Here is a 25,186-nt window from a genome sequence, read left to right as displayed (position 1 = left end):
CCCCTCCCCCACTTGCGCTCTGTCTCTTTCTCTCAAAAATAAAATAAGCATGAAAAATTTTTAAAAAATCGGTGACATGGCAGAAAACAATTCCACAAAGTTTTTCAATATTTCTCATTGTGGTAAAATATAGATGGTGTGAGACTTACCGTCTTAACCGCTTCTGCTCATCCAGGCCAGTGCCATGAAGTACGTGCACCCTGTTGTGCAAAGCGTCCCCGCCACCCGTCTTCCCAAACTGAACCTCTGTCCCCACGAAACACCAACTCCCCGTGTCTGCTACCCCCAGCCCCTGGCACACATCATCTGCTTTCTGTGTCTATGGACTTGACTGCTCTAGGAATCCTACAGTGTCTGTCCTTTTGTAACTGGCCTATTTCACGGAGCACGCCGTCCTCCAAATTGTAGCCTGTGTCAGAATTTCCTTTCCTTTTAACGCTGTGTGATACCCCGTCCGTATGGGTTACTTTTACCTTTGGTTTTGCAAATGAAATTCCACACGCGCTTTTTTTTTTTAAGTAACTTTTTAAGGTTTATGTATTTATTTTGAGAGAGAGTGTGTGTGTGGGCAAGTGGGAGAGGAGCAGAGACAGAGGGGGAGAGAGAGGTTCCCAAGCAGGCTCTGTGCTGTCTGCGCAGGGCCCGACGCGGGGCTCAAACTTATTTATTTATTTATTTTTTTAATTTGTTTCTTAACGTTTTATTTATTTTTGAGACAGGGAGAGACAGAGCATGAACGGGGGAGGGTCAGAGAGAGAGGGAGACACAGAATCTGAAACAGGCTCCAGGCTCTGAGCTGTCAGCACAGAGCCCAATGCGGGGCTCAAACTCACAGACAGCGAGATCATGACCTGAGCCGAAGTCATCCGCTTAACCGACTGAGCCACCCAGGCACCCCTGGGGCTCAAACTTATTAACCGTGAGATCATGACCTGCGCCAAAACCAAGAGTCGGACGCTTAACCGACTGAGCCACCCCAGGCGCCCCGAAATTCCACACGCGTTTAAGGATTAAAGGCAAGACTTCACCAAGACACGTGTTCAAGCAGGCCGCTTTTTGGCTTGTGGCGTTCCTGTGAGGGGAGGGGGTGCACATTAAAGGGAGCTGCCATCAGGGGCTCGGGGGGCCACGTGTGAGAAGCATCAGGCCCCCTTGTTCATGTGGCATCTTTTCTGGAGAAAGTAGGAGAGACAGTGGGGACATAGAGAAGACGTACTGATGTCAGAATGAACTGCTTGGTTGTGGGACCCAGAGGAGTGGAGGCATTCCCTTGTCTGGGGTTTCTGGAGCTCCTCAGGTCCTGGGTCCTCCCCCCGAGGGGCTCGGGTCCCCACTGGGTCAATGGTGCGGTGAGGGCCAGCAGGAGGAGGAAAGGCAGAGACGAGAGTGACAAGCATGTGCTCGGTGAGGACACATTTCTAACACAGTGGTTGGAACCAGGGACGGAAGGACAAATAGAGGATCTTCAGGAAGACGAGGATGCCGGGCATTTCAGTCCCGCAGGGAGCCCCCAGGCACCCAGGAAGGGTGGAGTCCCAGGGGTGCGGTGGGGGGAGCAGAGGAACAGATGAGACTTTGCAGGTGTACCTCTGCTGGGAGCAGGGTGGGAAGGGGCTCAGAGCCTGTTCCGAAGTTTAAACTTTCATCCTCTGGATGGGATTTCACGCTGGGTAGCCACGTAATTCCCTGTACCTTCCAGAGTGATAAATGTGGAGGGAACGGCCAGACTCCAGAAGCCCCAGCGAGGCGAGTGTTTGCAAACAGAGACGCCCCGTGGTCCTAAATTGCACGCTGCACCTCCCAGTGCTTGCTTCTTTGCAAGTCGTGGAGGCCCTTCCCGAGCCCCCCCACCCCCACCCCCAGTGAATGGGTGCTTGAGCTCAGGCTAGCGGGGTGCTGTCTGGAAGTCCTCTCTCCACACCCCCCGCCACTCACCTGTGTGGCTTGTGGCCTGCCGTCCCCAGGTCCGCGGGGAGCTGCTCCGGGAACGCGTGCAGCATCTGGAGGCCCAGGAGGCACGCTTCGCAGAGTCCCTCGCCTCCCTGCAGTTCCAGAAGGCCGCCAGGATAGCTAAGACCCTGTGGGCTTACACCGCCCTCCTGAGCGTCCAGGACCTGCTCTTGGAGGAGCTGAGCGAGTCGGAGACCCTGACGAAGCTGGCCTGCGAGCAGATCCTGGGGTCGCACAGCCTGGTGAGCGCGGGGGCTCGGGAAGGAAGAGGGGACGATCGGGATGGGCTCCTCTGGCTCCCCCCCAACACCCCGCCGGCAAGTGGGTGGTCACCTGCCCTGTGTATGTTTCAGGGTCGCATTGAGGACTAAGTGAGGGAACTTACAACCCCGAGGCTGCTCGATTGCCTTGCCCCTGAGAAGTAACCTTTTGAATTATAACATTTTTAACACCTCTGAAACTGGGATGCGTCTCCCACATCCACAGCGGCATCAGGAGCTCCATCACAGAGCTGTGAAAAATAACAGTGTGGCTTTCAATTAACGGCGCCCTAGATGCAATGAAATACTGCACTGTTGTTTACGTTTATGATCACATTTGTACGGTTATTCCCGCACGCCGCATTTTTTTCAAGGTGCGAGGGGTGTATTCATAAAACAAAAGCCACGGAAGTAACTGAGGACTAACCTTAGATCCTTTAGGAGAGTTTTTTGGAATTTCATATGCTATTATCCTACCTATAGAGAGGAAAAGGAATTCAGGCTTATTGAGTATATGCGAGCAAAAGCGCTAACAAGCTGTGAATGGGCATACTCTCATTTGAGCGTTAATAATTCGTAAGCATGCATCTAAAAATGACCCATTAAGTATAAGTTGCGGTCTTACTGCTGGACCTTTATGCTCCCTGTCACACATTATATCGCTTAGTTATAGCACTGTGCTGTGAAGTAGGTACTGCTGTTCAGTTCTCGGGTAGAGAAATTGAGATCCCGGCAGGTGGCATGTCAAGTTCTTTGTGAAGTCCACGCGGCTAATAAAGAAATGCCAGGAGCGGAATGCAGTCTGTTTCTGACTTAAACTCTCTAGGTCACGTTCATGGACTGTCCACCTTGATCTTGCCGGTGGGGGTTAAAAGTCATAAATAACATTAGATTCTGAAGAGTCCAGAACTACTTTTCCCATAAACATCATGCGTCCTGCACTGTGACCACAATTATGACGTTTATTTCTGTTAGGGATAGAAAGATGTGGAAACGTTGGCATTCCAGCACAAAACATCTGGATGCTAAATAAATAAAAATGAGCATACTTCTTAGTGCTTTGTGAGTTCACAAGAGAATGTGGAAAATTCCCAAAGGCCAAGGATATCCTGGGGAAGGCAAATCCAGAGGCTCAGATCCAGGGAAAAAGACTGAAATCTACAACCCAGGGATTTGGGGTTCATTTCGGGGAGACAGGAGATGAGGCTGGGGGTGTTCGAGGAGGTAGGACACCCAGCGAGGGAGTGGGAAGAGAAAGTCACCTGCTGTCAAAGGTGTTACCAGGGAAACCTGTCCTTCCCTCCCTTCCCCAACCCTGCTCCGGGGGTGGGGGTGGGGTGGGGTGGAGGGGAGTCTCCCCGTGAATTTGTAGTCAAAGGCTCTTGCTGCTGTGAGGAAGGAATCCAAAAATACTTTAGCCCTCCAGTTAGGAAATCTCTAAGCTGATACATTAAATTAAAGTGGTTTATATATACAATGGAATACTACATGGCAATGAGAAAGAATGAAATACGGCCTTTTGTAGCAACGTGGATGGAACTGGAGAGTGTTATGCTAAGTGAAATAAGCTATACAGAGAAAGACAGATACCATACGTTTTCACTCTTATGTGGATCCTGAGAAACTTAACAGAAGACCATGGAGGAGGGGAAGGGGGAAAAAAAAGAGAGGGAGGGAGCCAAACCATAAGAGACTCTCAAAAACAGAACAAACTGAGGGTTGGGGGGGGGGGGTGGGAGGGAGGGGAAAGTGGGTGCTGGGCATGGAGGAGGGCACCTGTTGGGAGGAGCCCTGGCTGTATGGAAACCAATTTGACAATAAATTTCATATAAAAAAATAGAATAAAATAAAATGGTTGTAGGTTGAATGACGCCTCTGGTGCATGGCCAAAGCCACGGCACATCCTCGCCAGAGAAAAATAGCCTCAATCTGGGCAACTCGGGATTTTCACAGATAAATTTCAGCCAAATAAGTATTCTCAATTGAATTTCGGAGTCCCCAAACACGTAAGCGAGACAAGATGATGTATGTGTCGGAGAAACAAAACCCAACAGATTAAAATCCCTAAAGACGTCGGATGCTCGGATTAGCAGCCTAGACTATAAAATCACGACTTATGACATTGTCTTAAAAATTAAAGGTGCTACCAAAATGATTTTAAAGTTTCATTCACCTAGAGAGCAAAGCAAGTCTCCAGTTGCGTATATGTGATAGAAGACCCAAGATAATGAAAAGAAAACTTGATAGACCGTTGATGAGTCGTTCATGATAGTGAGGGGTTTCTGCACACCCCCCTCTTTCTGTGGGCGATCAGACGAGACATAGGGAAAGATACCAATGAACTGAATAACCCATTCATCAGCCTGTATTTAATATGCACCTACAGAATCTTACAGCTGGCAATTAACAAACACGTCTTCTTCTGCAGCACATGTTGGAACAGTTAAGGAAACGACTATATAATATCATTTTGACCACCTTTTTTGAAAAAAAAAGACCAATTAGGTTTAAATCCACTTAAGAAAAGGTCATTACTCCAAGCCCATACTTTGGAAGTTTTAAAACTTACCTCTGAATAAGTCATTGGTCAAAGAAATCATAATGGAAACTTCTAAAACTGTAGAACAGAAAAATAATGTAATAATGTAAATAAAACAGATCAAAATTTGTGGGATTTGGCTAACGCAGCTTTTCAGCTCTAAGAGAAATGAATGCTCTAAACTTATACTAGAGAAGAAAAGCTCACAATTACAATCATATAAAAAGCTAGAGGGTAACAGTGACAAATTAATCTGTAGAAAGAAGGAAGGAAGGTTGCATTAATAAAATTTTTAAAAACTGCCAAAATCCAACCAAACAAAACTATGATAGAAAAGATCAATAAAGAGAAGAGGTGAATTTTCTGGGAAAAAAAAAGTCTAATAAAATATACAAAGCTCTGACACAAGTGACCATTTAAAAAAGAGGTAAGGGATGAGTAAATAATATTGTATGTATGTATTTAATTTATTTTTAAATGTTTATTTATTTTTGAGAGAGAGAGAAAAAAAAAAAACACAGAGTGTAAGTGGGGAGGGTCAGAGAGAGGGAGACACAGAATCCGAAGCAGGCTCCAGACTCTGAGCTGTCAGCACAGAGCCCGATGCAGGGCTCAAACTCACAAACCACAGGATCATGACCTGAGCCGAAGTCGGGATGCTCAACCGCCTGAGCCACCCAGGCACCCCTGGGACAAGTAAATAATAAAAAGCAACATAACTATAGATGAAGTAGAGTTTTTAAAAACAAAACTCTACCAACGATTTCATGTAGATAGACTTGCAAACTGAAATAAAATGGAAGAATTTCTAGAAAAATGTAAATCATCAAAATTGACTCAAGTAGAAGTCGTCTATTTATAATCCTATTGCCATGAAAGAAATTGATTCAGTAATTAATAAGTCTTCTAAGACACACAAAAATACACCTACCCCGATAGTTTTATAGGTGAGCTCCAACAAATTTTTCCACCTCATCTACACAATATTCCTGATGTTAGAAAAATAGGGACTATTCCTCATTTTGTGAAGCTCAGACAACCTTTACACCGAAACCAGACATGGGTAGTATGAGAACAACGAACCCTTCACCCTTACTTGCAAACTTGGATGTACAGTTTGTAAACAAAAATTAACATAGGCCAGCCAGCCATGAAATAATGAGTACAGCATGGCCAGGTTCAGTTTTTCCCAGGAATAGAAGGTCGGTGTAACCTTAAAATCTCCATTTACAAAGTTTGCCAGATTAGCAGATTAAAGGAGAAAAGAAAAAACTCTCGCACGATCATCTCAGCGTAACAGACAAAAACTTCTTGGCAAATTAGTGACAGGAGGGAATCTGCACAGGGTATTTACCCAAAATCCACAGCAAGTATGGCTGAGGGGTGATGGGCATGGCCCTGAATTATAGGTGAAGGATGCGAAGCCTTCGGAGGAGGGGCAGGTCAAGGTCGTCTATCGATTAGGGGCAGAGTAGATATGAAGAGCCTCTGGTGTTAGGTTCATATTGTGTCTGCTCCTTCTGGGTGCCGTGGGCAGCCCGTCAACTCAGCCCTGAGATACTCGGTGGCTCTTTTTATTTGAGACCACCCTGATTTCTGTAGTCATTGGGTTGGATGTGACGCTTACATTTTCTGTTTATCTCACAGCCTTTGGGGGTAAGCACCAAAGCTTCCTTATTCTTGAACGTGTTTGCAAGAGTTGGGTATCCCGAATTGGAACCACGGGTCCTGAGTCAGATGATGTAATTATGAAGTTGGTGGTAAGGCAATGGATGTGATGCCAGCGTTTTCTCGATTTGCGTTTGGAGGGAAGACAAACCTGTTGTTTGGCTCCAGATATTAGACTTTCATTCCACAGTGGATCATTCTGTCAAAACCGTTTTCCCTGGTGAATGGGCTTCTAAGCTGTTAAACCCTCAGGGGACTTAAAAAAAAGCATGGCATGAAATGCCGTGAAAGAAATGAGTCCTAAGAAAAGTGTATCGTGTATCAGGTGCACCTCCTTGGATGGAAGATTTAGACTTATGTACGAGGCATAATTGAATCACAAGCGGTGCAACGGGCAAGTCTGCATAGGACGGACTTCCTCGGCACAGATCATGGGACCCCGGACTGACTGTACCCACCGAGTTCACACCGTAGCTTAAATTGCTGTGTTTCCCTTCTTCCAAGTCTGAAGCCGGTGTCTTCCTCTGTTCATGCTCTGGCTTACTGCCCTCTTGCCGTCAATCACCCAGTCTGCGGATTCTGCCTGAACTGTTTTCTTTCCCTCACTTCTGACGTCTGCCGCCCAGCTTCACTGCTGGCATGAATCTAGACATGAAAAAGAAAAATAACACTACTGGGAAGTCGCTCACATTAATCGAGCTCTCATTAAGTCCAAAGCATCCTGTTAAGCGTTTGAACCTTCTGTCAATCCCATGATGCATTGTTTAAAAATGTTTCCTGGGGCACCTGGGTGGCTCAGTCGGTTAAGCATCGGACTTCGGCTCAGGTCATGATCTCAAGGTTCGTGGGTTCGAGCCCCGCGTCGGGCTCTGTGCTGACAGCAGACCTGAGCCAAAGTCGGACGCTCAACCCACTGAGCCACCCAGGTGTCCCAACCCCATGATGCTCTTATACCCATTCTACCCATTCTAGAGGCTCAGGAAGGTTACATCATTTCACCGAGCTCCAGCAGCTGGCAAGTAGGGCTTACCCCTTCTCCCGCAAAGCCCGGCTCCTGTACGCACATCAGTTTCCACCCCCCCCCCACTCTGGTCCCCTCCACCCTGCAGCCAAGGAATCTCTGAAACATAAAACCGATCATTGACAGCCCCACCCCCAGCTCTGTATTTAAAAAACTCACCTCAGGGTGCCTGGGTGGCCCAGTCTGTTGAGCCTCTGACTCCTGGTTTTCAGGTCATGGTCCCAGGGTTGTAGGATCGAGCTCCGAATCGGGCTCTATGCTGACAGTGTGGAGCCTGCTTGGGATTCTCTCTCACTCCGCCTCTCTCTGCCCTTCCACTGCTCGTGCTCTCTCTCTCTTTCTCTCTCAAAATAAGTAAGTAAACATTTATTAAATAAATAAATAAATAAATAAATAAATAAATAAATGCCTCATTCCACCACTTGGGGACGGACCCCGCGTTTGAAACCTCTGGACTTCCTGTTGCTTCTGCACACTTGAGAGACATTCAGGCCTCCATTCCTCTGAATCACCTCTGTCTGGCTTCTTCACCCTTTGCAAGCTCCTATCCATCTTCTGAGACAAGCCACATGTTGCCTCCTCTGTGAAGCCACCCGTGATTCCCTTGGGCAGAGTTGGTCTCTTTCAGCTTTGCGCTCCCATGTCCTCCCTCCTGAGTCTCGGCGATAGCAGATGATGTCTGTTTCCTGTCACTATAACCGCACAGCTGTCTCCTGCGCTGGACTGCAAGTTCCCAGAGTCTGGGGGCCGTGTCTCATGCACTCCTGATCTCCGGTGCCCAACGAAAGGCCTGGACGTGTCTGTCAGTCTGTCTGTCTATCATCTCGTTGTCTATCCATCTCCCCATTCCTTCAGCAGATACCTGTGGAGTGGGTCCCAGAGAAACTGAGCTGAGGGGTACGGCCCAGAGTCAGAACAACGTGACATCACCCCTCAGCGTGGCGCCCAGGCAGCTCTGTGCCTTCAAGGAGATTTTCCTATACTCTCTGTGCGTCCGCCGCCTTATCTCTAATGGCGTGATAGCACCCTCCTACCTTGTACCAAATCGAGTCTGGCCATGTACGCGTTGGGTACGTGCTGCTGCCATTATTACTATTATGAATAATGAAGACAGTGACGCTGATGCTGACCGTTATTCCTTCTACCAGCCAGGCCCTGTGCCCCCTGCCCTCAGCAATTCAACTTCAGTAAGGAAAGCAGGCATGAGGGAAGACCGCCCCAGAACCGAGCCTTGGACTCCATTTGTGCAAAGTTGGCAGGTGGACGGACGGGTGGCGGAAGGCGTTTGGGGGGACGGAGCGGCCTCTGGGAGAACTGGACAATGGCAGTTACAACCTTTAGGACACAGTCCATTCACGTTCTGTGGCCAGCCAGGGCTCACCCGGTCTTGGAAAACACGTGTGGTGCTCTCTGTGCTCTCCTCATACTGTGGAGAGACAGGCAGGGGCGGGTTCGAGCCTTCCTTCCCCATGTGGTGGCCGGGGCTGGCATCTCAGCGAGAGTCTGGTCCGGGACCAGGCTGCAGATGTGCTGACACAACAGACTGTCGGATACTCATTAACGCTGTTGGAAGCTCTGGGCTGGTTTCTCTTTCCATATGGGATGCCGCAACGAGATGGATGGCCATAATTAGAAATTAAGAAATCCTCTAAGGATGTGCGCCTTAGAGGACCCTCCTCGGAAGTGTCCGTAGTCTTCCATGGCCCTGGCGGGCAAAACCCAAGTGCTCACCACACTTTGCCTTTGGTTTACCTCTCTGGCCCTTTCTTCTTCTCTCTTAGTTCTTGAGTATTCCTGAGCTGGAAGGGGGGGGGGGGGATGCTTTGAAAACCTTTTGAAAATTAGATGCAAACTTTGGGTCCTCAGTAGGAAAGCAGACTCTTTGACACTTATTTTAGGAAGATGATGGACCACCATTGTCTCATGGAGCCCATCCGAGGCCCCTTAGGACTAAAACCCAGCCTTACCCTCCAACCCCACTTAGAACACTGGCCTGTCTGCTGAGTAACGGATTCAAGGTGCCTGCCTTCTACGAGTCGTGGGACCTTCCAGTCTCCCCTGTGCCCCTTACCCACTGAGCTGTAGACAGTCTCTTGTAGCCAGATTATCCGACTCTGGTGGCCTAAGAATGCAGATTTCTTCTGTTCGGCCAATGAGAGGCAGATTAGCCAATGATTAAGGACACAAACTCTGGATTCCCCTGGACTGGCCTCAAATTCTCTGCCACTTAATGGTCTTAAGTGGTCTCTGCCACTTAATTACTGCATGAAACAGAAGCCTGCTTTAATTCGTCTGCCTTAATTTCCTTGTCCATAATGGGGAAAATAAGACTATGCATTACTTATGGCAGAAAAACAGACCCCCTATCAATGGAACAGAATAGAGAACTCAGAAATGGACCCACAAACGTATGGCCAACCAATCTTTGACAAAGCAGGAAAGATATCCAATGGAATAAAGACAGTCTCTTCAGCAAGTGGTGCTGGGAAAACTGGACAGCGACATGCAGAAGAATGAACCTGGACCACTTTCTTACACCAGACACAAAAATAAGCTCAAAATGGATGAAAGACCTCAATGTAAGATGGGAAGCCATCAAAATCGTCGAGGAGAAAGCAGGCAAAAGCCTCTTTGACCTCGGCTGCAGCAACTTCTTACTTGACACGTCTCCGGAGGCAAGGGAAACAAAAGCACAAATGAACTACTGGGACCTTATCAAAATAAAAAGCTCTGCACAGAGAAGGAAACAATCAGCAAAACTAAAAGGCAACCGACAGAATGGGTGAATATATTTGCAAATGGCATTAAGATAAAGGCTTAGTATCCAAAATCTATAAAGAACGTATCAAACTCAACACCCAAAAAACAAATAGTCCAGTGAAGAAATGGGCAAAAGACACGAATAGACACTTCTCCAAGGAAGACATCCAGATGGCCAACCGACACATGAAAAAATGCTCCACATCACTCATCATCAGGGAAGTACAGATCAAAACCACACTGAGATACCACCTTGCACCTGTCAGAATGGCTACCATGAACAACTCAGGCAACAACCGATGTTGGCGAGGATGCAGAGAAAGAGGCTCTCTTTTGCACTGCTGGTGGGAATGCAAGCTGGTGCAGCCACTCTGGAAAACAGTACGGAGGTTCCTCAAAAAACTAAAAATACAACTACCCTATGACCCAGCAATTACACTACTACGCATTTATGCATGGGATACAGGTGTGCTGTTTCGAAGGGGCACATGCACCCCCATGTTTATAGCAGCACTATCAACAATAGCCAAAGTATGGAAAGAGCCCAGATGTCCATCGATGGATGAATGGATAAAGAAAATGTGGAATATATATACAACAGAGTATTACTCGGCAATCAAAAAGAATGGAATCTTGCCATTTGCAACTATGTGGATGGAACAAGAGGGTATTATGTTCAGTGAAATTAGCCAGAGAAAGACAAAAATCATATGACTTCACTCATATGAGGACTTTAAGAGACAAAACAGATGAACATAAGGGAAGGGAAACAAAAATAATATAAAAACAGGGAGGGGGACAAAACATGGAAAACAAACTGATAAACATGGAAAACAAACTGAGGGTTGCTGGAGGGGTTGTGGCTGGGGGGCTGGGCTAAATGGGTAAGGGGCATTAAGGAATCTACTCCTAAAATCATTGTTGCACGATATGCTAACTTGGACGTAAATTAAGCAATTAAAAAAGCCAAGAAGACTATGCATTCTATAGGGCCATTACAGGACTCAGTGAGACCAATCTCTGGAAGCACTTAGCACGGCGCCCAGCACGCCGTGGGTCCTGTTGGGGTGCTGTGCCCCCGTGCAGGCCTCGCCCCCGGGCGGACGGATGTGTGCTGATGCCCCACGTATGTCAGTGGCAGGTGCCAGCCGCCAGACACGGTGCTGAGTGCTGCAGTCAGGGAGGTGGGGACGTCGCCCTGCCCTCTGGGGTTCACACTGTACAGAAAGGTGCAGGGACTTCAGGCAGCTGCAGACATGGGGCAGCATGTTGGTCCCGATAACAACACACCATAGCCTGGGGGCTGAGGCAACAGACACTTTTCTCACGGTTCTGGAGGCTGGAAGTCCAAGATGAAGGTGCCAGCGGTCACCTGCTGCTTGGGGCTTTCTTCCTGGCCGGCAGACTCAGTGACTCCTCACGTGGCAGAGATTAGGGGCTCCGGTGTCTCCCTTCCACTTCTTAGGACACTAATCCCATCATGGGGCCCTACCTTAGACGACGTCTAAACCCAAATGCCTCCCCAAACCCCCACTCCCAAATACCATCCCATGGGGATTAAGGCTTCAACACATGAATTGTGAGAGGCCCCAGACACTCGGTCTGTGACGGGCACGTCGCACAGGGGAGGTGAGTGGGCGCCTTAGGAGAGGGGGAGTCTGTATCTTCCAAGGGACCTCAGGAGCCCTTCACTGAAGAAGGGCTCCTGAGCCAGGGCTTGAAAGGAGACCCAGAATTGGCCAGGCAAGCAGAGGAGGGCCCCACGGGTGTCAGGAACCACGTGCACAAAGGCCGGGAGGCATGAGGGGTCCCGGTGCAGTCGATTTGTGCTGTTTGCACGGCCGGACGAGTGCGGGAGGCCAGGTCACATGGGTCCGGGAGGTCGGATGTAACCCCGGGCCCACTTGCCTTGTGCTCACCGCCACCCCTCTGTGTGCACACAGGAGCTCCAAGAGCTGGGGAGGAAGCTGGAGGGCAGGCTGGCGAACCAGGAGGCCGCGCAGCTGCAGCAGGCGCTGGCCAGTCGGCAGCAGTGGGCCGGCGATGGGCCCGGGCTTCTGAACGAGCCCGAGGACGCGGATTCCGATCGGCAGGTCTCCACTGTCCTGCAGCAAGCCCTGGGCAAGGGCCGGAAGTTACTGGAACACCAGCAGCAGAGGTGAGCCCAGCGCCCTGTGGCGCCGTGTGGCGTCGGTCCCCTGTAGGCCTGGTTGGCACCCGGCCTCCCAGCTCTGCCGGACGCGGTCCCCGGGCTGTCATGCTCCCGTGTCAGGCATCCTCCAGCGCTCAGACACCTGCTGCTAACTTAGCTCACTTGGTCCCTGACATCTTCTTATACTTGGTTTCATTGAAGTTTTTACTGAACATATGTTTTGAACTTTTTACTTTTAAATAGTTATAGACTCACAAGAAGGGGGCAGAAATAGTGCGGGGAATCGCCGTGTGCCCTTCCCCCAGCCTCCCCCAGTGGCAGCATCGTTGGTAACCACAGCGGGTTATCCAAACACTGGCTCAATACAGCGAATGCAGGCCTGACTCCGATCTCACGGTAAACGTAACCGTTTGCATCCTGCTTTGGAACAGACAGAAGCCCGGTCTTTGTTAGGGCTGCACTTTGCATTCTTCTTCCCTAACAGACCATTGGCCTTTGCCAAGAACTCTTGGGAAACGTAACTTTTTAACAGCTTCATCATTTTCCACCATGAGTAGAATGTTGATGTGGAAAAGACAGGGTGCAAACTATAGACACAGTGTGATTCCCTTTATGAAAACGCACAGGGCAGAAATTAATTAGAAGGAAACAGACCAAATTGTAACGGACGTGACCCCTGGGTGGCGAGATTCTGGGTTATTTTAATTTATCCGACTTTGCTTGCCTATACACACAACAGCAAAGTGCAGTTCTCGTGTGGAAGTCAGAAAGCCTGAGAGGGACCCTCACGTGAAAAGGTGGCACCAGCTTCTGTGGCCAGAGCCAGGACCAGGCTAGGAACATGGTTCTGGGTCCATGGCCACACAGGGAACGTGGTGGGCTAGGACCCCAGATCTGGGTCTTTCTTGAGCGTGAGAGCTAATGTTAAGACTTTTCCAAGTAGGACCACAGATGGCCCAGCAGAGCCACAGAAAAGTCTCCCACAAAACTTCTCCCCTTGAGGAGCCCTCTGTCCTGGTGGGCCTCCATAACATGTTATTTGCAAAGTGTTCTAGGCAAGAAGAGGTTTAGCCTCTTGTGGCCATCTATTTTAATAGATATTTAAAAATATATAATGTAGATCAGATTCATGATTTTTTAAATGTTTATTTATTTTTGAGAGGGGGAGAGAGAGAGAGAGAGAGAGAGAACGAGAGAGAGAATGCAAGTGGGGGAGGGGCAGAGAGAGACGCAGACACAGAATCCAAAGCGGGCTCCAGGCTCTGAGCTGTCAGCACAGAGCCCGATGTGGGGCTCAAACCCACGAACTGTGAGATCATGACCTGAACTGAAGTCGGACGCTCAACCGACTGAGCCACACAGGCCCCCCTTGTGATCGTTATTTAAATAACTAGATGATCTTCTCCGAGGGTCACATTTTAACTAAAGTGGACTCATGTAGATTTTGTCTGCACTCTAGCTGGAGGGAGGAGCGAGACCACAGCGTCGTGCTCGAAGATTTGCTGGAAAATATGGAGTTTGACACCTTCACGACCCTGTACAGCCAGGTGAGCACCCATTAGCCGTGTTCTGGGCCAGCCCTTGTCAGCGCATCATGTCACCTGTTCCTCCGAGTGCTCGTGTCCTCACCTGTAGCACGGGTGGGGGGGGGGGTGACAGTGGAGCCCAGGGAACTGCTTGAATGGATTTATGACAGGTGCCTGGCCCAGGGCCAGCAGGCCGGGGACGTCCCATCGGGCATAGTGGCAGCAGCGGTGACAGTAGTCGCGACCTCCCTGGTCAGGTGCTTTTCCGAGAATGAAAGGGCTCCCAGACATTCTGTTCTCCTCTTCTCGGTCTGGCACAAGTGTGACCTGCACAGAGCAGGCGCCACCAGGAGCAGAGCTGGCCATGAAATCAGGTTTTACTCTCCTTAAATGCTCTAGCCTTCCCATTTCATGCTGCTTCACATTCCCTTTAAAGCAAGACGCGACCTCGTTGCTTCGCGAATAAAATGGGAAGGGGATGCCGCCTGAGACACGAAGGGCTCCAACCCAGCGAGGCGGGAGGCTTCCTTGTGCTGTGGGAGGGGCCGGGACCCTACCTGCATTCCTCACCGAACTCCTTACCCCCTCGCGGCTCCAGCGTGACCGCAGCCATTTGTATACAAAGTGGATTTTTTTCTTCATCACATAAGGCATGACTTAGAGTCCACTTAACTTCAAAGACCCTGACATCCTCTGAAGAGGTTTTGTTCCTGAATAAATATTCACTGTGCACCTAATAAGTACCAGGGACTATCCTGGACACTGGGATTTCGGCAGTCAACACAAAGATCAAGTCCATCGCTCTCAGGAGCTGGAAAATAAATCAAGGCATATAAATGAAAGGTGTACGAGGGGCGCCTGGGTGGCTCAGCCGGTTAAGCGTCCGACTGCAGCTCAGGTTAGATCTCACGGCTCGTGAGCTCGAGCCCCGCCATGCTGACAACTCAGAGCCTGGAGCCTGCTTTGGATTCAGTGTCTCCCTCTCTCTCTGCCCCTCCCCTGCTGGCTCACTCTCTAATACACAACAGAAATCCATGCAGGAAGGAGGGAAAGGGTCCTGGTAAGAGGGAGGCAGGAGCAGTCACGGTGAGAAGAGAGGGCTGGGTGACAGTGACGGAAGCAGAGGTTGGAGGGACACACTGTGAAGATGCCGGAAAGGCTGTAAGCCAAGGCGGGCGGGTGGCAGCTAGAACCTGGAAGAGGCAGGAAGACGTGTGGCCCCCCTAGAGCCTGAGCAGGGGCCCTGTTGACATCCTGACTGTAGCCCAGTGGAAGTGACCTCAGACTTTCGTCCCCCAGACTGCAGCGTTGTTTGGAGCTGCTGTTTGCGTCTCCCCAGTGTGGGACGGTTGGTTCTACACGCGCCGGCTCATTTTGTGCTCACAGAATCCTCTGCCATAAGGGTTCCTGTCACCCCACTTTACAAATAAGGACGCCGAGGACAGAGAGAAATAAAGGCATTGCTCCAGGACACACATAGTCCTGTCTGTGCAGTGGGGCTGGAAGCCAGCTCGAGTTTGCCAGAATGCAGAACCCATACTCTGACTCTCTTAACCTTTTATTTTGACACAATTTTAGGGGCGCTTGGGTGGCTCAGTTGGCTAAGCATCTGCCTTTTGAGTTTGGCTCCGATCATGATCTCGCGGTTCATGAGATCGAGCCCCAAGTCGGGCTCTGTGCTGACGGCACAGAGCCTGCTTGGGATTCTCTCTCTCCGTCTCTCTTGGCTTCTCTCTCTCTCTCTCTCTCTCTCAGAATAAATAGATAAGCTTTAGAAAAAAGATATGAAACAATTTTAGATTGGTAGGAAATTGCCAAGATAGTATAGAGAGCTCCAGTACCCCCCCCCCCCGCCACGTTTCACTGGTTTCCCCCCATGGCTGCATCTTACAAAACTCATATAATATCAAACCAGGAGACTGACATCAATTACAAAGTGTCCAGTTCTGTGTCATTTTATCCCATGTAGATCCATGTAGCCGGCACCACAATCAAGATACAGAACTATTCCCTTGGCAGAAAGACCTGCCTTTGTCCCTCCCACCCCCCCCCCCCCCCGCCCATCCCCAACCCCCAGTGACCACTGAGTGCTTCTCCATCTCTGCATTTTGTCGGTTCTGGAAAGAAAGATGCACGACAGGATATGACTCGTGGAGATTGGTTCCTCTCACGCAGCATCCATCCAGGGGTGGGCCATGGCATAATTGGGGACCATTCCCACTTGGCCTCACTACAGGCCAGAGCCGTGGCCGCGGAGCAGGAGTTGAGAGCATCTGGGAGGATAGATGGAGGTTTTGGACGTGTCCTGATGACCGAATAGATTCTTCTTGACAGCTCTGTGAATTTGGGAATGTGTTTTCAAGACTGAGCTGCTAAAATATTTATCTCCCTGGGACAAAAAGTCCTAAGACCGTCATCCGTTAGCACGTGTTGTTCGTCAAGGTCCGCGCGGTGAGGTGCAAGCTTCCTGTTAACCCTTCTAGGAGCTGAGACTGGCGTCGTACCTGTCCAGGCTGGCGATGGTGCCAGGGGGCACGCTGCGCCGGCTCCTGAGTGTGGCTCTGCCCACGGCCTCGCCGGCCGAGCTGCTGGCCGCGCTGGACTCGGGCAGCCAGAAGCATCCGGACCACTCGGCGGAGAATGATGGTGGTGGGGAGCAGGCCGACCTGGGCAGGAAGGGGTGAGTGCGGTATCCAGGCTGCTTTTGGAAAACGGGGTGAGATGCCACGAAGGCAACAAATGGAGGGAGGAAGCAGGCCCGGGACACGCACACACCTTCCCGGTCCGCACTTCATCGCTCACGGAGCAAAGGACACCCAGACCAGGGGCCGCGAATCCTTTTGAAGTCATGGTAGGCCTAAGTATTTCGTCCAGACTTTTATTTCCATCGCCAATTTATTTTCCAAGTAGAATCTTAAGGTGTTTCCCCAGCCGTAAATGCCACACACACACACACACACACACACACACACACACACACATTAAAGTGTAAAAATAAATGCATCAAAGGAAAAAGAAGGAAAAGAAATACCCATGGTTCTAATACCTGGAGAAAAGGGCCATTAGCATTTTCTTGCAGTTTCCTTGCAGGGTTTTAGGAGTGCGTTTGGTGTGCGCAGGGGTGTGTGTGCGAGTATCTAGAGACATGTCGGAGTACGTCTGAGTGTGCAGCAACCCCAGTATGTGGCACCTACCTCCCCCTTCGCAGCCGAATGGCACAGTCAGGGGGGCCTACTGCCTTCTCTCTTGGCCGCGTGCAGACGTCCTTCTGTACAATCGTGATCCCTTTAGGCTATGATCTCTGCTGTTTATTAGTTTAAAATTCGTACCTTCCACAGTTCTTGAAACACCTTCGTAAGAGGTTTGGTTTGGACTCCTGTTTTGCTCAATTATGGACAACGATGCATAGACGCTTCCCTTCAGGAGCAGGTGCCAGGTGTGAATCTGGGCATCACGGGCTCTTTAGAAGGCAAGGCAGGAAGCAGGGCTGTGGAGCGAGGGGGTGTGGGGAGCAGCCAGCGGTGCCGCCGAAGAACAGAGTTTGAGGGGGACGAGGTAGCAAGAAAAGCCGCGGCCGCACCCGGAAAGAGTGTTGGACGCCGGGCAGTGAAGCCAGCCTCCTCCGCCAGGACCCCCGAGTCCGCCGAAGTGCTCACCCACGTGTATGTACATTATTTTCCTGAAGAAGGGGGCAGTGTCTTTTTCTCCATCTCAACCAAAAAAAGGAAGGAGCACCGCCAAGGGCGAAGAATAGGGCTGGGTGAGAGGCAGGGTGGGACTGTGGGGACAGGAGCTGTGGGGTAGGGGTGTGAGTCCACGGGGGGCCAGATGAGTCCCTCAGGGCAGCGGGGCCCAACAGTTAGGGGCTAGGTGTGGGCGTGGTCAGGGCAGGTGTGGGTGTGGGCGTGGTCAGGCCTGAGTGGGTGTGGTCAGGGCTGAGTGGGTGAAGGCGGTGCTGAGTGTGGGTGTGGTCAGGGTTGCGTGTGGGCGTGTTCATGGCTGGATGTGGGTGTGGCCAGGGATGGGTGGGGGCCTGGTCAGGGCTGTGTGTGGGCGTGGTCAGAGAGCTGCACTGCGCAGGGTGGTTTCTCTCAGTGCACAGAGAGGGAGGGACATGCAGATGGCAGGTATTGGAAGTGACCCTGAACCTGAATGTGGCCACCCTACTGGGCTGCACCTTCAGCCAGTTCAGTTTGGGAGGCTGGTGAACAGCGACTGCTGATAGACAAGGCAAGAGAATCCAGAGCGGCCATCACCATGAGTGTGGAACAAGAGCATGCCATTTCTTTGTCTGGCCTCGTGGCCAACTGGACTCAGTTCTGGAGCTCTAGGCCACTTGTCACTGTCTCTGAGGTCAAGGGAGTCCCGAGCACCTAGTACTTGGTCACAAGTTCAGGGTCTTGGGTTTCAAGCAACCAAATCTGATGGACTGATCTCAGCAAGAAGGCATGTGGCAGAGGAACCTGTGAGAATCCAGGTAGGGCCGAATCCCCAGGTCCCGGGATGGGCAGGACCAGGAGAGTACGAAAGACCTGCTCTCTGGGGTGCTGCCCTCAGAGGACCATTTTCTCTGCCCAGAAGTTCGCTCCCGGGAGAGCGAGTCTGACACATGGGAGAGGGTCTGTCTCCACCCCCAGCCAGGCAGTGTGCACCAGCAGAAGCAGAGTAAGAGCCTGGCCAGAGCGGAGCACGGACAGGACTCTCAGCTCCACAGTGTGCTTTAGTGAACTGACCTGAGCCCAAGGCCCTCCAGCATCTCCCTCCTGTCCCTCTCCTGTGTGACACTGCAATGTCCTTTCTACAGCAGAGAATCACAGTCCTCTGCTGGACACTAGCGCTCCCTGGGCAGCCCTCCTTCCAAGCTTCCACCGGGCCATTGTAGCTCTCTTAATATATTCGTAAAACACTACTGAGCCCCTAGCATGTCCGCTGTTGTAGCACTAGTAGCCGTGGGAGAGTAAGGAAGACAGAGTCGTTCCGCATGGAGCATGCCCTCCAGGGATGGGCAGTCCATACGTCGGCACAGAGAACGCATACCTCCACGAACGCTCTGTGTGCTCCCTCCGTGGGGACGCCACGCTCCGCTCAAGTGTCTCCACCTCTCGGCAGCCTTCTCCTGCCTGACTGATGTCGCCCGTTGCCCGGCTCTGACCCCCGGACCGGGAACCTCCTGGGGACAGAGATTGTGTCTTGCCCAGAGAAGGTGCTCGATCAGCGTGCCTTGAGAGAGAGACAGAGCCGTGAAAATGAGTTCTTCCTGTCCGCTCAAGGTCACGTTGAGGGATGGCGTGCCATCGTGCTTTTGGGGATCGTGGGTCACTGGAGGAGCCTATTTTTCTAGATAACGTAAGACATTCCTTTCTTGGCTTCAGGAAGCACCAGGGCTGGTGGCAAGCCCTGGAAAGCAGACTACGGGGAGAACTGATAAGCAGAGGATTGGAAAAGATGCTCTGGGCCCGCGAGAGGAAGGAGAGGTAACACTGGGCACCTGCTCCGGTGGGCTGGGCAGCGGGTCCGCCCGGCTGCGCCTGTGAGCAGGACGGGAGGCCAGGGGCCCCCGAGTAACCCGGGGGAGGGTGACTCCAAGCTACCCACATTCCTTCCCTAAAGACTACAATTTTTACTCAATGGGCTTAGTTAAGGAGCTGAAGATAAGCCTCTAGCTGTCAGAGAACGTTCTCTTATCACTTATTAGCGCTTTAACGACGGTAGTTACGTTAACTAGTGATTCAGTGGCCATGGGATTTGGGACCATCTGGCTAACCCGTAGGCTTCCAGGCCGGTGATTTTTCCAGAGCATCAAGCACCTTTCTCTTTTAGCTGTGGTTTCCTCACACCTGGATGTCAGAGGAAAGTTGGGGGCAGGATGGTTTTAGATTGCTCCCACCAATTGAACAAGTACCTCCCGTGTTTCTTTCTAGAAAAGCTTTAGAGAAAGAGTGAGGTCAGGTGGATTCATAACAGGGTAGAAAGTGACGATATCCAGTGTGTGCTCCGGAAATGGTCGATGTCCAAGGGAAGTGTGTACCCTGAGTCCTATCCCTTCCGTAATTTCTTGACTGAGGTAAAGGGGCCGACGCCAAGCTTCAAGAACTGTCCATGACAAAAATCCTGGAGCCATTGTTGATAGTCTGGATGTCAGAATTTAGTCCCATAGAACTTAGATCAGGGTTTTGAGCTCAAGCCAAGAAAATCAAATGCAAGCTGGGTAAACATGAAGTGCCCCACGAAGGAGCAAATCAGTTCCTCCAGATAAGGATGGGAAGTGAAGGCACTCCCAGGCTGCATTGATGTAAGTGGGGTGAGTACAGATCAGGGGGAATACTTCCCCCCCCCGCCCCGCCCCGGCTCATTCCGCCAGCCTTTGCCCTGCCCGGAGGCACTGGGGAGCCATGGCAGGAGGAGGAGAGACTGGATCACACAGAGCTGGGTGGAATCCTTGCTCAGATTCATACCAGCTGCAAAGGCAGGAGGCAAGGGAGCCTCATCTGTCACATCTGTCCCAGAAGGGCCGGCAAGCCTGTCAGTGACTTCCAGGAGGTGACCCCCAGGGATATGGCCTCGTCATGCACTACGTGGGCATGAAGAGAACCCTGTGGCCTTTAGGTGGTAGTTCTGGCCGTTGTCAAGAGTATCCAGGGATCTAGGGGCTGGACCGCTCATGGACAGGATTCCAGCAATCCTGTTATGGGACATTCCCCCCAAAAGTGTAACTCCTGTTTCAGACACAGTCTGCCTGACTGCTGACTCTTGTTTCGCAGTCAGATCTCATCAGCTTGCTTTTGGTATGAGGCTCACGGGCCATGATGCCCTGGTAAATGTTGAATAATTGACTGGTGGGGAGACAGCCAGGGTGGGGTTCTGCTTTGTGCCATTTACCAGTTTCCGTGCTATCCCTACTCTGACCAGGGCTGATGTCAAGCTAGTGACATGATAACAGCGGGCTCACAAAACTCCTGCAAAGTTCAGTCATGAGTCAGGAAGAGTCGTCTGTAAGTCATGCCATTTGCCGCGGGCTTCGGCTAATTTCAGGGGCAGTCTCGTGATCACAGGGAGAAAGTCTTCCATTCAAATGACACCTGATCGGGGCGCACTCAGTCGGTTAAGCGTCTGACTTCGGCTCAGGTCATGATCTCATGGTTTGAGCCCCGTGTCGAGCCCTGTGCTGACAGTTCAGAGCCTGGAGCCTGCTTCGGATTCTGTGTCTCCCTCTCCCTCTGCCCCTCCCCTGCTCTCTCTCTCTATCTCTTTCAAAAATAAACATTAAAAAAAATTTTTTAAATGACCCCTGATTGGGGGTGCCTGGGTGGCTCAGTCGGTTAAGCTACTGACCCTTGATTTGATTTTGGCTCAGGTCATGGTCTCACGGTTCATGCATCGGGCCCTGCACTGGCAGCATGGAGCCTGCTTGGGATTGTGTCTCTCCCTCTCTCTCTCTGCCCCTCCCTACCCCACTTGTGCATGTGTGTGTGTGTGTGTCTCTCTCTCAAATACATAAATAAAACTTTTTAAATTACTTACTTAATTAAATGACCTCTGATTGAGGACCTAAGGATCCAAGGCGGGGAGAGCTCCATCAGGGCACTCAGGAGGGCCACTTGCCAAAAACAACACATCTGATCATCTGTTCTTTCTCTAGCGTATTGCGGAAGCCATGTCCCCCTCTCAGAGAGAGGGCGGCATTGCCTGGAAAAGGAAGCTGGCCACACCTGTCCCTGGAGTCGGTCGGAGAAGTGGCCGCTGTGCCCATCGTAGGGGCAGAAGCCATCGATTTGTTGAACACAGGCGAGAAGCTCTTCATATTCAGAAATCCAAAGGAGCCAGAGATCTCGCTACATTTTCCTCCCAGGAGAAAGAAGAAGAACTTTCTGAATGCCAAAAAGGCCACTTGGGCCTCGGGCCTGGACTAATCCAAAGGGAGCTGTCTGGAGTCTGAAGACAGATTTTTTTCCCCTGCGCACCTGTGTGTGTGTGTGTGTGTGTGTGTGTGTGTGTGTGTGTGCGTGTACATGCCCACGTCCACACACATTTGAAACATACGACTCATAGATAGAAATTGCACATGCAGAAGACACCAACACCCCCAACATCCACGACTTTCAAGGACTCAGTTCAAGCTGGTCTCCCGAATTTCCAGAAGGTTCTCTGTCCTTAGCATCACAAGGGACGTGACGAGACACAGGGCCAGCCTTGAGCACTGTGGCGCTACCCCTCTGAGGGTGTGGAGGAGACCCCAGCCCCCAGGTTGTACCCCGGCACCGCCTGGCTGCTTATGGGCTGTGTGTCCAAGGGGGCTCTCTGTTCTTGCATTTTGTGTTTGTTACATATTCTGTTTTTATCAAGGGAACATTCGAAAACACATTACACAGAACTCTTCTCGAAAATAAATTACACAATGCTCTTCTCGGTGGAACTTGGTTTTGCTCTGTGTAGGAACCCTTTATTTTAATTACCTCTTGGGTCTTGGCTGGACGTCGTGAACAGCAGAGATTTGCCCTCTATCGTGCCAGCGGCCGGAAAACATGCCAGCCCTGGGGTAGACGATCTCCAACTCGAATCAGTTATTTCCGCCTTTTGCAAATGAGGAAATCCAAAGGCTGAAGAGGGTGAGGTGATGTGTGCAGGCTCACAAAGTCAGTAAGTAGCAGAATCGGGGTTCCTACGCTTTATGGCCCCAAATCCTCGCCCTTGCCCCGGACTCGCTCAGTGGGCACACTGCCCACGGGTCCTCGTGTTTCACAGAATCTTTGATCTGCTCTCACCGCTCCTACCGTCACACGTGGTCAAGCCGATGATGTCTGGTTGCAGTGGGACTGGCTCACCCCATGAGCTTTCCCGAGGGTAGGAAGTGACTGAGAAGGGGATCCTGTCACCAGCAAGGGGAGGACAAGGGCTCCTGATGAAGCATTTGCTGCATGAGCATTGCTGCTGCTTCCAGCTACCTCAGCCCACTTCTAGTCCTCACTAGCGCCCCAACAAGGTGGGCATCACTACTCCCCGGTCACAACCAAGGAAGCTGAGACTCAGAGTTTAATCACACCACTACAGGGGAAGGGTCTGGTTTGGCAACCAGATCTCCCAACGTCCAAACCCTTATCTGCCACGAGACATTTTGTGGGTTGGTGAAGCCAAGTCTTTGCACTTTCCCACCAGCAGGCATGTCACGTGGTGAACCTTTGCTGGGGGTCGTACCTCCATCACGAGCCGCCACGTGGCCATGTCGCTGCATTCGTGGAGATGCCCGAGCAAGCAGTTCAGATGTAGGAGAGGAGAGTTGATGGGGCCAGCTTTCCCATCAGAAGGCCCGGTGAGCAGAGACAGGACAGAGAACAGTGATTTTCGCGCAGAGGGTAGTGGAGTGGAAAACGCACGGTCTTCGGTGTAAGATGGCTGGAGTCCATCCCGCCCTGCCACTTGGGAGCTGTGTGTCCCTGGGTAAGTCACCTGACCTTTCAGAGCCCTTTGTTCCACACCAACAAAATGGTGACGCAAATCCCTTTGAGGATTAGATGAACCGGATCCATAAAGCGCTTGATTGTGGCATGGGCCTGCCGCGCGAGTGTCCTCCTCTACCCCTTGAAGGTGACCCATCTGACTTTCTAATAGTTTCCGGCATCTACTCTCCCAGGTGTGTGCATGGTTGAAAGTAGGTTGCACACGAGGATCTCAAACAGAGCTCAAAATTATGGGCTGAAGGTTGATTGAAGAGGCTATCGGCAACAACGGGACGAGCCCAAGCTGTTTAAAATAAAGCATTTCCACCTAATAATAACTCCCTGTTGTAACCAACAGAGAAAGACTAATTACTGGATGTACTTTCTCTAAACCTACTGCGTGACAAACGTGAAGACAGGCTAGGGGAAGCCTGTGCTTCTGTGATCAGGTAAATCAGATTCAAACCCTGGCCGGGCAACTTCTGAGCAAGTCACTTTACTGCCCTGAAGCTCAGCCTCTTCGTCTGTAAAGCAGGGGTCCTAATACCTACCTTAGAGTAAAGATGCCGTAAAGAGTGCGCATAGTGGCTCTTAGGTCTATCGCGTCCAATACCCTGTTGGCACACAATACATGTAGCTTCTTTGTTTTATTATATTTTTACCTGCTCACAAAATTGAGCTTTGTGGCTCCTTTCATTCCTGTTGACTCTCTAGGTGAAGACAGTGGCCCCGCTAGAAGGGCTGTTCCTGCCACAATACATGGAAACTTACTCGTGAGTGAGAAGCTCCAGGGAACTTGGATTGAGGGGACTTAGTTCAAGTTTGAGCTCCTTTACTTATAAGCTGCATGAAATTGAGAAAACGGCTAAACCTGCCTGCAGCTCGGCGCCCTGTGGATTCTGTCTACGATGACGAGTTTAGTCTGAGAGAGTCAACAGACACAAAAATAAATAAGTATTAAATACAAGGGATTAAATAGATATATGAGAACCATGCCGTGGGATTTGGGATTGAGAGCCAACCTGACCGGGGATATTTGGGAACAGCTTTATGTTTATGACCCCAAATCTTTGTCTCCAGGCTAGACTTCTTGGGTTTGAGACACTTACGTCTGTTGCTTGCTGGACATCTCCTCCTGGACCCCTCGTAGATGTCTCAACCTCAGCATGTCCAACCCTGAACTCATCAGCTTCCTATAAAACCCGTTTCCGCATGGATGTCCCCTCTCTGGGCGGGTGGTTCCAAGCTGTCAGCCTAGACACCTTCCCATTTCTGAGCCCCCAGCTATGGTGTCCGAATCGTGCTGATTGTATCATTGCATTAGCCTTGACATCTGTGTCCTCTTCTGCCCCCTATTCTGCCCAGGCCAGGGTATCACCACCTCTCTCCTGGTTGGAACTAGCACCTCCTTCCCTCCACGCTGGCCCCAGTCACTTTGCTCCATGGTAGCCATATCTAAGTCACTCCATTGCTGAAAGACCTCCAAAGACTCTGTTTCTTCTAAGACCTCCATGAATTGTCCTCTGACTGCTTTCCTGGCTATGTCTGTAGAAAGAGCCCCTACTTTCCGAGGAACCATTGAGTGACAGTATGACAAAGGATAAGGTGGATCTGGGTTTGGATCTGCCATCCACTGGGTGGCCCAAGGGAAGCCACCGATCTTCTGTGGATCTGTTTCCTCACCTATTTTAAAGAGTTAATGAAATGATACCTGTAATGTGCCTGACACAGGGAACACACAATAAACGTTAGGTATTGTTATTGTCATAGAAAGCTTTTCTTTTTAAAGTTTTTTTTTAGTGTTAATTTATTTTTGAGAGAGAGAGAGAGAGACAGAGCACAAGCAGGGGCAGGGCAGAGAGAGAGAGAGGGAGAC

The 25,186-nt window shown here is 50.7% G+C and overlaps 1 protein-coding gene across 8 annotated transcripts in view; it reads left to right on the top strand.

The window, feature by feature from the left end:
* The window catches only part of EVC2 (EvC ciliary complex subunit 2), a 132,030-nt gene extending 109,741 nt beyond the window's left edge, over positions 1-22,289 (top strand). For 5 of the 8 annotated variants that reach the window (XM_027033388.2, XM_027033446.2, XM_027033323.2 and 2 more), the window contains 6 exons: positions 1,965-2,192; positions 12,142-12,356; positions 13,810-13,897; positions 16,360-16,556; positions 19,249-19,350; positions 21,516-22,289. In XM_027033388.2, the coding sequence (XP_026889189.1) occupies positions 1,965-2,192; positions 12,142-12,356; positions 13,810-13,897; positions 16,360-16,556; positions 19,249-19,350; positions 21,516-21,786 (1,101 nt within the window). In that variant the 3' untranslated portion in view covers positions 21,787-22,289. The remainder of the gene's footprint in view (positions 1-1,964; positions 2,193-12,141; positions 12,357-13,809; positions 13,898-16,359; positions 16,557-19,248; positions 19,351-21,515) is intronic. The other 3 variants (XM_053217587.1, XM_053217588.1, XM_053217589.1) reach the window with 3 other exon arrangements.
* Positions 22,290-25,186: the final 2,897 nt, after the last annotated feature.

The sequence above is a fragment of the Acinonyx jubatus genome, chromosome B1 (assembly GCF_027475565.1).
Source record: "Acinonyx jubatus isolate Ajub_Pintada_27869175 chromosome B1, VMU_Ajub_asm_v1.0, whole genome shotgun sequence".
NCBI classification, from domain to species: Eukaryota; Metazoa; Chordata; class Mammalia; order Carnivora; family Felidae; genus Acinonyx; species Acinonyx jubatus.
The sequence above is the reverse complement of the archived record's forward strand: the minus strand, read 5'-3'. Positions and strand labels throughout refer to the sequence as shown.